This window comes from Symphodus melops, assembly GCF_947650265.1.
Source record: "Symphodus melops genome assembly, chromosome: 5".
Taxonomy (NCBI): Eukaryota; Metazoa; Chordata; class Actinopteri; order Labriformes; family Labridae; genus Symphodus; species Symphodus melops.
Window position 1 is genome coordinate 17,486,125 of NC_136695.1, and position 14,135 is coordinate 17,500,259.

A 14,135-nucleotide genomic window follows, 5' to 3' on the forward strand; every position below is an offset into this window, starting at 1 on the left:
TCGACATGTTTGACAGTTATAGTTAAGCATGGTGAGATATTTTGTTGATGCAGAAACTCATCTACAGGGCAGATTTAGCAAAGAGAACTTCACTCCCAGTAGCTTTGAATAATAAGAATAATACAAACCTTAATAATGATCATAATAATAATAAAAAGAGCTACAGGCAACTAAAAACATATTACAGTGGATAACAGCGATACAAAAGTTAAAAGCAATGGAAAAGGTTAGAAGAGTAAAAGCAAAAAAAAGCAGCCATTCACATTTTTTTTCTTTATGAATGGGCGCTGTGCTTCTCAGCGAGATGTAGGCATTGGATCTGGTGATACCCGATTGAGCAAATTGTGCCTAAGTTCTCTGCTATCTCTTTCTTGTACCTGGAACCACTCACCACGGTTACAGGCTGTAACCTGCAGCTATCAGAACAAAACGTTCTCAGCAACTATGTAAATATTAAGAGAAAGGTAAAAACAATTTGTATAGCAGAACATTTTTTAAGAACATGTGTATTGAAGCGTTCAGGTTTGAAACACACTGTTCTCTTGCCCCTTCACGACCTACTGACTGTTGGACAAGTGAGTTCACTAATGAAACCGAATGCTACTCTGCAGCAATGTTGTGCAACAACACTAATAGGAGAAGAAACCAACTGTACAGTTGGCATAGCGAGTCAGGTATGTTTCCTGCTGTAATCATTTATCAGTAATTATAACTATTAGTTTAACTGTATGGACATAATTTGATGCAGCTTATGTAATACACTGATAATTTAATTATTTGATCACAAATCCTTTGCAGAAATCATTCGATAACTTTAACCTGGTGGAAAATTAGATTTCTCATCTGATCAGTTCAATATAAATATGGGCACTACTATATTTATAGCACATTACAAACTATATCTTCTTGTCCACTGACACTAAAAATCAAAAGATGAATTGAATTGTTAATAGTAAGCAACCGTATGCATTTGTAAAACTAGTGCTTTTTAAAGAATTTCTATTCATATAAAAAGAAAAAGTGGAAATATGTACCTTTTTCTGAGCTTAAATGCAATACATTTCAATGCATCTACATTTAGATTTTTTTTTCTGTGTTCCAAAGCTTTCTATTTTTTAAATAATAATTTTTACAAGTTATAAATATATTGTGTCTTTAAGACTAATTTATGAATCCACATGACTAATGTCACTGTAGCAACAAGCAGCATACAGTGAATACAGCTCACATTAAACATATTCATATGTGAGATCAATTGTAAAGGATTGTATGTGCTTTTTTAGTGGCTGGAAATATGATAGGAATCAAAGAAAGATGAAATAGGCCGAGGAGAGACCCCTGAGACACTCCACATTGTAAGACTGAGGGCGACACGTGGTTATTTATAAAAGCATTGGATTATTATTATTATTACTTATGAATAACTGATTGGTGCTGATTTAAAAATGTAAATCATTTCAGGCTGTAAAAAAATCTAACTCAGCTTGTCTGTGTGCATGTAATGTCATTGGCCACTCTCAGCTATTAGATGTCATCACAATGCTCAAAGCCAAAGTTAGGTTAATTTTGCTTCCAACACTTCATGAACCTCAACCATCTTATTTGGAGTTGGTCTGTAACACCATTTAAAAGGATTTTGGAAAAAAGGGGCAGCCTGTGGATGGGTTTATCGTGGTCATAAGGTGAGGAAGCAGAAACTGCAAGATAAAAGGGATTTAGAACCAGGTTAAAAGTATGAAACAGGAACCTTGAATATGTCTCACTGTTAATCATAAAGTAGGTTAGTTATACATTTAATAATGTGGTTCAAGTTTACATTTTTCCCATTTGGCCTTGTTGTGTAAATCTTGTGATCTTTCATTGTATTTATGTGGGTCAGATCTGGACATGAATATGATTCAAAAGTCAAGCATTGTACACAAATCATTCATCTAACTAGCTTTTGAATTGAATTGGTATTATTATTGACAGATCAGAAACATGGCTGGAAAATGTAGCGATGGTCTGCTTATAGAGCCATGAAAGTGAAGTGTAAATGATGGATTACTTTAGAGTGTTTGGATCGTGTAGCTGGGTAGTGAAAGTTCATTAAAGGTTGTAAATTTTTGAACAGAAACAGGGTCAAGAGTGTTCCCATTGTATGTGCATGCCTGGGGCCATGCAGTGATTTACAACATCAAAAGATTAGGAGCAGATTAAAAGAAATCTTGGCTGGAGGATTTACAATAGCGGTCAGGATAAACATTTGTCAAAGCAGTTTTGCTTTTTGTAGACAGCATCATGAAAAAATGAGTCAAAACATAATGCACAACATGAAAATGAAAAATGTAATTTGGAGATTGTAATAAAAACTTCAAGAATGATTTATTAAAACTACAACACTGACTGTTATTTTAGTTAATGGAGAAAAAACAGTATTTAAGTGTATTTGTTGTTTATCCACTCTAATACATTTTTAGTGACATCCTTTAAACTCATAACTCTTCATAGCATTGTATCCGCTTTGACCGCAATACATTAAAGGGATACTTGACCCGTTGAAACATGAATCTGTAATGAAGTTGGTTCATGTATGTAGTAGAAATGTTAAATACATTTTGAAGTTGGTGCCTTCTTGACTGAGAAAAGGCAGAAAGTGTCTTTTTGGCTCATATGGATGAAAGACAACTCCCAGAATGCACAGCACCGCAGGCTACTATTGCTGCAGGTGAGAATTTTAATGTTGCATTCATGTAGTGTTGGACACTTCGTAAAGAAATAGTTTCTGAGTTGTAAAATGCACAAGACAACTGCTGAAGTAGATTCTGTTACTGTTAACATACTTTTTGTGCATCAACTTTTGACAGTAACATTTTACTGATCTTCATCTTAGCATCCACTCTTTTGTGCTTTTATTACAACACTGGAATCATTAACACACTAAAGTCGAAAGAATGACTTCTCAACTGGGAAACTTGGACCACCACTGTCGGCAGCAGCCTTATGCCGCTATATTGCGTCTCGTAGAAAGAGCCACGAACATCCGATTCGAGACTTTCAAAATCCACTTCATCAATAACAGCCTTTCTCAGTTGTTGTCAGCTTTCTCCATAGAGACACCACAGGCTCCTTGACTGACAGCCTCCGACATTCGGCAAACGCTGCCTCGCCACTATTTTGCATCTTGTAGAAAGATCCACAAACATCTGATTTGAGCACAAGACCTTTAAAATCTGTTTTATCCATATGAGTTTGAAGTTGAAACACTTTTTTCGCCATTCTCAGTTCTTGTCAGTTCTCTCATAAGAGCCTGTATAGCTTCCAAGATGGCAGACATTAAGTTTTGATTAAGTTTTTGCGTCATCGGAGGCTCTTTTTCAGGCAAAAGAATATGGAGGTTTCCTGTCGCAGGGGGAAATGAGGGTGAGATGTAAAATTATTGAAAAATACTGCCAGGTTTTCTGATGATACAAAGCTTAATGCAGATGGGCGAAGTATCTCTTTATACTGTATGTGTTGTGTAATATTTGAGGATTTCTGCTGTTCACTCGTCAACAGACCATGAAGAAGGACTTTGACATCAGAGAAGTTTGGGCGAGGCATTCAACCTTGAAAGCTTAAAGCTCTTGAAAAAATAATATGTTGGCAAATATGACAAGAGTGTCACATTTTGTGCAAATATCTGTTGCAATACAAACACTTCCCCTATCCACCACTTTATTCAGATTGTATTTACGTAATGTTTTGTTTTGTTGTAGCAACCATATATCATCTGCACTACATCCCTGATATGACACACTGTAAATATATAACAAAGTTCAACTGTTTTTATTATCATTCTGTATTTCTCATGCAAAGTTATAGTGTGTACAGTATTTTGCTGACACCTTGTGGTCACCTAAAGGCATGTCTGTTTAGGCTGACCTGTCACAAAAGACAGAATATCAAAAGAAATAAAAACTGTACTTAAATATATCTCCATTTTACAGCTCTATCAGCGCCTCTATGGATATCCCTGAAACTGAAACCTGCTACTTTACATTCGGGACTTTCTCCAGCATTGAAAGTGCAACTAAGACCACTATGATTATATCCAGCTGTTATCAGTTTTGCCTCAGCTTGTTGGTTCATCACAGTTCCTTACCTATCTGATACTGAAAAATGTCTGACATTTATAAGTAGACTCCCCTGAACTCATAGTCTCAACTCCTTCTGGTAAATGTCCTGATATTATTTCCATCCTATCTCCTCCCAATGCACAATGTTTGGCTGTATGATATATATTTTTCTGTTGCTTTACGCCAAACAAACTTGTGGTAAGTTTAAAGGAGATTCAGAGCAAATGGTGACTACAAAATGACATTTTCTATGGAATAAAAAAGTTATACACTTGCTTTTCTAAAAGTAGCATTATTATAACAATTTTAAAATGATATTTTATGAGTAAAAGAACTTCATTCAAAATTTCGCGGGAGTTAAAGTTATAGGTATTTGCGTGTTTGACAAAATAGTCAACACATCAAAATTTGAAGTGCTGTATTCATTTTGATTACTTCTTTTCCATTTTAAAACAATTTTAAACTTCTTATAAAATTTGACAGTGCAACAAATAACTTTTCGATGAATGTTGAAGGATAGTCAAAAGAACATTTCTCTACTGTCAAAGTTATTGTTGCAGCTCAGTGTCCAGAGGGACAACAGATACAGATGTACATACTGCCATCTAGTGGTGAAAAGGGTTGAAAACAGGGTCTCTTTCAGCCATGACATAAGACCCTTTTGAATACCAGAAGATTGATGGCATGCATTTATTGCACTTAACTCTGGTTGTTCTCTATTGATGACAAATAAAGAGCCCTGCAAGAGCAAAAGAACAAGTGAGAGTCAAACATAAACAATAGGCCTCTATGTGACCAGAAGTAACTTGAATGCAAAGCAAAGCTGTTGTTCAATTTAAATGTCCCATATTGTGTTAAGTTTACCCCAGGGAAAGGAAGAGCAGCAGAAGTACAGATGTTAAACATGCGGTGAGAAGCAAGGAGGAGGGCAGGAGAAGGGGGGAGGGGTGAGATCCATCGGAGGTAGGGACTAAACGTCCTCCTGAGAGAAGAGACATGTCGAATATTTCTTGCAGCTCTGTGTGGCCAACCACAACCTGAGGGGTCACTAACAAAGACAGGAAGAGATGTATACAGGCAAAGTTTGAACTCAGACTGACCGACTGCATTTTTGTATTCTCTATTTGTGACTTGATTTTGTTGAGTTTAGAAATCATCATCAACAGTTGCATGCAGGAAACGTATAAGAAATACAATCAAAAACAACAAAAGAGTAAACTATAAGAAAACTATATTTCTACAGGCAGGATTTGTATAAAATATAGGAATGAAACATATGATAATAATAATAATAATAATAATAATAATAATAATAATAAATACACTTTATGTATAGAGCACTTTTCCAAAACAAGGTTTACAAAATGCTTTACAGGATAAAAGAACAAGTGTTAATCATAGGACAAAATCGCTATTTGGAAAAAAAACACTAAAGCATAAAACATAATAATAAAGACAGATGGAGTGGGGGATAAAAACAAAGGATCATAGGAAAGCTAGCCTATAGGCTAACTTCTACAGGTAAAAAACAAAGGTATTAAAAGATACATGAATATGCACATCCATTTTTCTTTACAACATCTTCTCTCGTGTTCTATTATTTATTCTATCTTATTCTTTATATTGTTACTTTTTTTGTTACCTGCTACATTTTATTGTATATGCTGTTGGAACCTAAATTTCCTTGAAGGAGTCATCCCAAAAGGATCAATAAAGTTCAGTCTAAGTCTAAGTGTCATTGACACCTTTTTACATTATGCATACAGAATCACTTGACTGCAGGCCTCCATGATGTCAACTTGTGAGCCAAAGCCTTAGCTCACTGTTTCGTAATCCATTCACATTAACTTAGATTTTCCCCCATGCAATATTTCTCTGATTATTACTAAATTCTGTCCTAAACAAATCTTGGCTGGAGGATAAACAACTAAACAAGTTTTATTTAAAAATCTCAATATGATTTTAAATGTTTATACCAATACATGTTTCAACATTCATTTATACATCTAAATCCCTTTTTATTTAATTTATATCAGGTACAAAAATATTTCTGCGAATGGGAGAGTTGAAGTTATGTTAAGTTGTGTCCCGGTACAGATGACCTCCCATTGATAAGCATCAGGCACAATTAAGAGTTCTGTCTCCTAAAAGAGAGGAGTCAGGGTTACCATTGAGGTAGTAGTATAGTCTGACAATGGAGCGTTGTTCGGAGTAGATCTCACACTGGTATGTGCCCTGATGGTGCAGGCTGGTTGAAGGGATGGAGTAGAGCTTGTCACTCCCTGCAGTCACTTCTTTAAACTGATCCACCTGCTGGGTTTTCAGCTGTCCACAAAATATAATCCTTAAAAGGCTATAGTTAGCAAACATGTCTGTCAATATCCATACAGAAAATTATTGATGTGGCCATTTTTGTGAAACTTCAGGGGAAAAAGTCACAGCCATCAAAAACTTAGAACATCAAAAAGTTGTTTTAAGCTGTAGAAGAACTTTTAAGTTTGGGTGATTTTGTTGCCCCCTTGTGGACAAAGCTGTACTACTTATTTCTTTGCTTATTTCGTCATCTACTGCACATGTGTAATTGTTTTTGATCAATTATTTTAATTATTCAATCTATTACTTGGGCCTTTAAGAAAACTCCTGATAATGTCATAAATGTTTTGGGTGAGCTACATGTGCAAATGCAAACAGCAGAATATTCAACTTATTTTTTCCAGCCAGCACTCTGGAAAACTTTAAGGGTGAAAACAGGGTGGGACAATTTGAAATGCAACAATATATATTCAGGAAAGTTCACGGGGGTGATGACATTAATGTTCTGTGACTGATACTTGACCAGACTGTAGAGTGAATACTTTGCGATCAGTATGCGCGTAATAATCTGCATCATTATGTTTTCTGTTGGCCATGGCTTCTTCTCGGTTCTTCCATTAATACCATGAAAATGTTAAACTATACATAGCATTCATATAAAAGCAAAAAACTATCATGAAAGCGTCAGACTCTGTCGCTTTGTCTGCAACTTTTACATTGTTCTCTTTACGTCATGTCCTGCCACCAGTGAACCCCAGACCCTCCAGTCAGACAGGGAGGGTCTCCTTCCAGATTATCGGGTAGGCTTGCTTGATGGATCATATAGAGCAATCGGTATTAATATAACTTTGTAACCATTAAAATCTCCTTATAGGAACTTAAAGCTGTTGCGACGAGCTAGCTTGTAGCATGAGTGTCACGATACAGGATTATAGCAGTGGTTTCAGTGATGTTTCATTTATAATTGCAGTTTAGCAAGATTTTGTGTTCATCTAAATAAGCAATAACAGCAGCATGTCCATAAAGAGGACATTTACACATATTTCATTGACTAAAGCACTAAATTTGATGTGTCCTTCTTCTTTCAGAATTTGTGTTTAAGCTAAAGTTGTCCTCGCTTTAGCTTCATATTTGAACGACAGAAACGAGAGTGATATTACTCTTCTAATTCTTTAAGAGGTGTTTCAGTGAACCTCAATTGTTCACCATATTCCCAGCGTACCTCATCTGCAATCCTCCAGATCACCTCGATATCATTTGGAAGGTGAAATGGCACATCACATTGCAACTGGCTCCGATTGTTCTCCATCACTTGAATATCTTTAACTAAAGAAACATACAGTACAGCCAACCAGATGCATACACACTTACACACATATAGCATACACCCAAGGGGGGGGGGGAGGGGGTGGGGGGGCAGCTCTTGAAGTCAGAGCCCTCCTTAATGATAATACTTAAGCCCATTCTCTGAGGAGTGGAGTAAAAGTGATGATATGCTAAACAGCGGCTGCACTGTACAGGGTTGATACAAATACCATCGTGTGTGGGAGTCAACTGTCACCTTGCATAAAGAAGCCAAGGACTTAAAGAGTACCTTGGGGGCTCTGTGCAGAAGATATAATGTGTGAAATAAAACCTTGCCTCTTTTTCTTTTTTCAAATCCTGACTCTCTGCTAAGAGCATTTCAAGGATCAAAAGCGGAGCATTTCAAGGATCCAGAGTGGATACTTATGAAGGTGAAAATATACAGTAGTTATGTAAGGATGTGTCCAGTCTGGATTAGCACACTATTTTCATATTTGAAGATTGTGATGTAACAACATCAGTAATCCAATATGTGTGATTGATGTTTAATACCCACCTGGACAGTCCAGAGGGAATTCACAGGAGTCATACTTGCAGGTAACGCAATTATATACTCCGCCTGTACTCTGGAAACCTGATGCATGAAAGTCAAATATAACATATCTGGTATATTTAATATAAATTATAAAACTGAAGAGACAAAATAAAAAAAGCCACTCACCACATGGGGGGAAACACCCAGAAACTGAAACAAAGTTAGATAGTAATTTTATTTTCATCCATAATTTAGTGCTAACATCCACAAGTATGAGTCAGTGTAACCTGACAGCTTCCTTTATTCTCCACAGTGTTTGAAAGGCTGTTATAAGCTTATTAAAGAGAGAGTGGAGAGATCAGAGGGATCCATAATGATGATATAGGCCTCAGTGTAGATGAAAAGATGAGGGGAAAAGAGACGAGACCACGTCTTACCTCTGGGCAGTTTGGAGGCAGCGGCGATGAAATTGTCTGCTGCTGTCTGCAACCTTTGCTCATACACTGTGTCTGATGGATGGGAGGAGAAGGAGGAGGTAGACAGAAATATTTGGCTCAACACATCCTGCTGCTGAATTATGTACTTCAGGGCATCATTTTAAAATTTCTCATTTCTAACTTCCCCACACTTCTGACCTTTCTTAACAATTCAGAAGCAGTAAAGACTCATTCACTTGTGCTGTAATGTGTCTGTCAAAGTGTTCAGGCACCTTTATTCTCCTTTTTGTCAAACTCGTTCACTATGGGCAGGATCTCTAAATCCAAGAGTTCTTTCAGCTGTTTGTCATAGCCCTTACCTGTAAAAGAAAACACGACACACTAAAGAGCATCTTCCTTCCCTCCATTGCTCTGTTGTTCTTTTAACTGCTTTACTATTTAATGACATGTACAGTATATCTGCTTAACCTAGGCTCTAATAGGATTTAAAATAATAGTAAAAATAGTAAAATGAAAATTTTTCACACCTACTCTTCCAGCCTCAATTAGCCTCTCGTTGTTGTTGAAAATACGGTCCAGCGTCCTGAAGCAGGCGTCAACATTTCGAATATTGTACTGAGTTAAAATGTGACCCCAACACAGACGAGAACTGTCTGCTTGATCAGCAAAGCACTGAAAGCAGCTCAGAGATGTGCTAAGCAACAAGCTCACACACATCAGCCATAAAACAGATCTGCACATTTTTAAGCATGAGCATTTAAGTCAAACCAAGGTTTAAATATGGACTATTGTTATTTAAATCTTGGTCACTAAAGAACAATGTGGACATTCCATGGTTTTGTATTAGGAAGCTTTTATGAGTTAAAGATATAATTATGTGGAAATCCGGCATGGAATTCAAAGTTTAGATTTTAAAATATTTTTAAGCATCCTGCTGGTTTTGTCAGTATGCTTGCTTTAAGAAGAGAGCATCACGGACTCCCCTCCATACTTCACTCCTTTCTATTGTTTCTAGTCCCCATTTCCTGCTGCCTCAATGCACCAGTTTTACTGCAGAGCACAGAGATGGAGAGAGCCAAGGAGGGAGGTGGCAACGGCGGCTGTGGAGGGTGCATGGTGGTGGTGGGGGGTGGGGTGGGATGGGGTGGGAGGGGCAGACGAAGAGGGAGTTAAATGATTATGTACGAAGGGAGATGTAGTGGTTATCGTGTTGGGAAAAGGTTCCCCAAGAGAAATATTCAAATTAATAATCAAATATAACTGAGGAGAGGAGACGACGAGAGTAAATGAAAGGGAAAAAAGAGGGAAACAAAAGGGGCAACAAAATCGATTAAGAGGAAGTGAAAGTGTTTTTGCTTGCTTGGGGAGTTTAATTTTTTTTCCAAAAAGTAGCGGTGAAAGATAAAAAAAAAAAGGAAGCAAAACAAATCAAAACAAATAAGAGATGAAAGAAGAGAGGACACAAGTGACACAAGAGGCAGCGAAAGAGCAGAACTACAAATCAAGTTGACTGCATCATCACATCCTGTATCCCTAACTCGTCTCCCATCCTCCTCCTCTTCCTTCACCAACACCCCCCCCCCCCCCCCCCTGTCCCTCTCTCCCTGTGCATCTCCATGGCAACCAGACAGGGTGCCTAATACATGAACTTAATATATTTTCAGTGGCAGGGTGAGCTGGGTACTAATGCATTCATCTGTCTCCACACAGACAAGCCAATCAATATTAGGTAAGAGTCTGCTCCACAGCCAAAGTCAGATAGCTAGTAGGGTGGTTGGACATGGAAATTCCCAAATATGCATGTGTGGGCTTGTGTGTGTGTGTGTTTGCATTTAAGTGCATTTAATTACCTGCTTTGTGTACTGCATGCTGTAGCGAGGGCCATAAAACTCTTCTCAAATTTATGAGAGCATAAAACTTGACAAGTTACGTCTTTATTAGATTTGTGAAGACAAAAATACTCTTTTGTAAAAGCGAACAATCACATACTCCTTACAGATAAGGCAGATAAATAAAAGGCAAAAATCTTTACAAAATGCAATGAATTATCTTTTATATTCAAGAGCTAGTGCTTTTTTTTTTGGCTCTGTCAGGCTAGAGACATAGTTTACATGAAGTCAAATATCAATACGAACTTTTGAGCCAAAGTAATAAATTACATTATAAATTGACACATCAATTTTATGCCGTATTATTAAATTACTATCATCAAACATTATAAACACACAGACACAGAGGTAAAAAAACAACCAAGAAACTTTTAATGCTGATGTTAGCGACGGGGTCATAACCCTGGGCTGTCTTCCTTTTTGCCCTCAAGTGAGGGTTTTAAAGACACAAAGCCAGCCGATAGGATTAGCTCCCTAAAAGTGTTCTGCAGGAGAGGGAGGTCTTCTTTCTGTCCAGTCCGGCAAGTCTTTATCTTGACATGACAGGTAACCATATAACCAGTCAACGTACTGAAGAAAGAAGAGATACACTGGGGCCAGAAGAAAAACCTCAATGATATCATCTGAGGGTTTTGAGAGAGGATGGAGAGACTTCAACCTCTAACTTTACAGGTAGAACAATCCCCATATCTTTGCCAAAAAATGTATGGTTTATTCAGACGTTGAAACTGAATGCAGCCCTGTTCCCGAGGACCTCACCTGTGACCTGCTTTGACCTCACAGGTTAAGGGTCTCAGGGACAGAGGGGCATACTGGCATAAAAAACAGAGGGAGGGAAATATTACAATTCCATCAAGAAAAAAAAACACTGTCTAGACAGATGTTATAGCCCTGGTTGATGGACAAAACAATAAATACAGAAGTTAAATGTGTTAAAAAGCAGAGTGCAGAGTGGCTGCACCCAGACAAAGACATGACCTCATCTGACATTTGGATTCTGCGGCACTGACTGGTCCCCCGTCTGCTGCGGAAAAGCGAAATCGTTCGTTTTAATTAAAACAGAATCAACAAATGAGGGTGACATATTTGCCCACATTTCAAACATTTTACATGTCTTATGATACAGCGCAGGAATAAAAAGCAAAGTAGTGGGTTTCACAGCGAGGATTGAATGCCAGTAATGCAGCAATGGAGCACATTATGGAGCAGACGGTATTTATGTAGTGGAAACGATTAATTTTGAACTGTTGTTAAATGTCATGGGCCTTTTGAAGATGATTTATTGAACACTGACTGAAATTACAGTCTAATAGCTGTTCAGAGCTCAGCAAACTGAAAGGGCTCTCAGCTTCATGAGTCTGTTATTAAAAGGGAGATCATAACTTACATGTCAAAGAAAAGGATGTTTATTCAAGTTTGAAATAATCTTCCTAACCCTTACTATTTACTCGACATGACACTCTGTTTCGTGGAACATAACTGATAAATGAGTGAGAGAAGGATATTTATGAGAGCAGTTTATCCTCACTGTGCTGCCTGTCAATTTTATTCTGCGTGGACTTTAAGTTTAAATGACAGGGATGTACAATCCAAATTAAGTATTTAATAAATAATAGTATACTATTTTTAATCAGTAATCAGTTTAATGTAATACAAAAAAACACAATATGTCTCTTACCTTACCAGTGCAAATAAAACTTGACGATGAAAAGTAAGAAAAGCAGCAGCACAAGGAGGGCGTTTGACGCATTCATTCACCTGTAAGTAAAGCAATAAATGACCGAAAGAATGACATTTTCATGGTTAAAATAAAACAATATCAAAATGTCGTTTTTTTTCAATAAAGTGGCGGATGTCAATGTCCATTTTGCTATTGCAAAGAAATGTCATGAGCCAACACCACCCACTGGTAGTCAGACAGAACGACACATGCTAACTTGTAAAGGCTGATTTAGTTCATATATTGTAGAAAGACACATTTCTACTTTTCATGACTCCGTCTGTAAGGCGTTGTAAGTTTTCATCTCATAAACATCTAAACGTGAATGTGCACAACCATGCAAAAGTGCCTGCGTCACGTCCTGCATGAGATTGCAATAATGCATTTCATATGTTACCTGCAGGTTCATGATCTGCAGGCCACAACGTGTTTTTTTTAAGTCAAAGGTGTGATTTTAGATTGTCTACATTAAGGATGAATGTGACAGACATGGCAGCTGGATAGGACCAGAGGGAGCTGCAGACATTTGTCTTCATTTTGATGAGAGATGAATTATGGATTTGTCTGCAGAGACCACTCTTGGTTTGTCTTACAATACTTTCATTTATGTTAATTTTAATTAAACAAAACATTTGCGATGCCAGATTATATATAAGAACATGAATGGAAAGGTCTGTGTTGAACAGATTGACGATAACTGCAGCAGGTGTGAATAAATATTGTCAAACACTGCCTATCTAAATTCCTCGACATCTGCTAATATACCAGCCTGGCATAACAAAAAAGGGATACAGTAAAGTGAATTGTAGATGATGCTTTCCCCCCTCAGATTCACAATAAGAAAGGTAAGAGAGAAAAGAAGGAATTACAATCCAGACATTATGCGTAGACTCTAAAAAAGATTTTTCACAGTGTAAACACACACTGAATGACACATTTATCCAACAAATACAGACGAGTTCACACATGCATGCACGTGCAACCAAAGCTGAATGAAAAACTTTCAGATGAAAACACGTCAGCTCTGCATACAGAGTAAAAATACTATCCCTATTCAACAATCAACCATTTGAGTGAAAATGTTATTAAAAGAGAAAAGACAATCACCTTCCAGACAGCCTCTTTTTCTTTCCCCCCCAGTCAAAGTCAGTCCGTGGTTCCTCTCTCTTTCTCTCTGACAGTCTGTGCTGGGGCCAGACAGTGAGCCCAGCGGCAGGTAGGTTACAGACAATAGTATTGATTCCATTATTCTGCTTTGTATCTACCTACCTACATACCTGCCTACCTTAACAGTAGCTTCCATGTAGCTCTTCAGCTTTTGTCTCCGCCAGGCTGCAATTGCAAAAAGCTGCAAAGAGAAAAATAAAGAAGAAGAGAGAAAAAGCTTGCTTACACACCAAAACCTCTGGGTGCACATGCAATCCAACATTCAGACACAAAAACACACACATTCATTCACCGTCCGTGCTGCATTCATAGACTCTAGTCCTCTCGCTCTGCTTTCATTTTAACTTGCTTTCTCTCTCCCTCTTTTACTCTCTCAACTCATCATCCTTCCATCTCCCTCTATTTCCTCATACGCCTTTTTCTAGCCTCACATCTCTACCAGCTCAGTAAACCCCTCCACAGACACACGCACACACACACATACGCACACACTCCAGTTTGTGAGAGAGTATGTGTGTGAACATGTGAGGAATGGAACGAGAGTGCAGCGAGTTCACCAGGACATTATGTGTTCACCAGTGTACACACACACACACACACACACACACACACATAGAGTTTGTATATATATATATATATATATATATATATATATATATATATATATATATA

At 37.5% G+C, this 14,135-nt stretch overlaps 1 protein-coding gene across 1 annotated transcript; it reads right to left on the minus strand.

Moving 5' to 3' along the window:
• Nucleotides 1-4,773: 4,773 nt before the first annotated feature.
• On the minus strand, nt 4,774-9,485 carry spaca6 (sperm acrosome associated 6). Its single transcript, XM_079345119.1, has 9 exons — nt 9,215-9,485; nt 8,960-9,046; nt 8,688-8,759; nt 8,437-8,460; nt 8,272-8,349; nt 7,633-7,736; nt 6,266-6,422; nt 4,962-5,145; nt 4,774-4,836 (listed from the first exon to the last, which is right to left on the minus strand). The coding sequence occupies exons 1-9, from the start codon at nt 9,426-9,428 to the stop codon at nt 4,797-4,799; spliced, it is 960 nt and encodes a 319-aa protein (XP_079201245.1). The 5' UTR covers nt 9,429-9,485; the 3' UTR covers nt 4,774-4,796.
• Between the last annotated feature and the right edge of the window lie 4,650 nt (nt 9,486-14,135).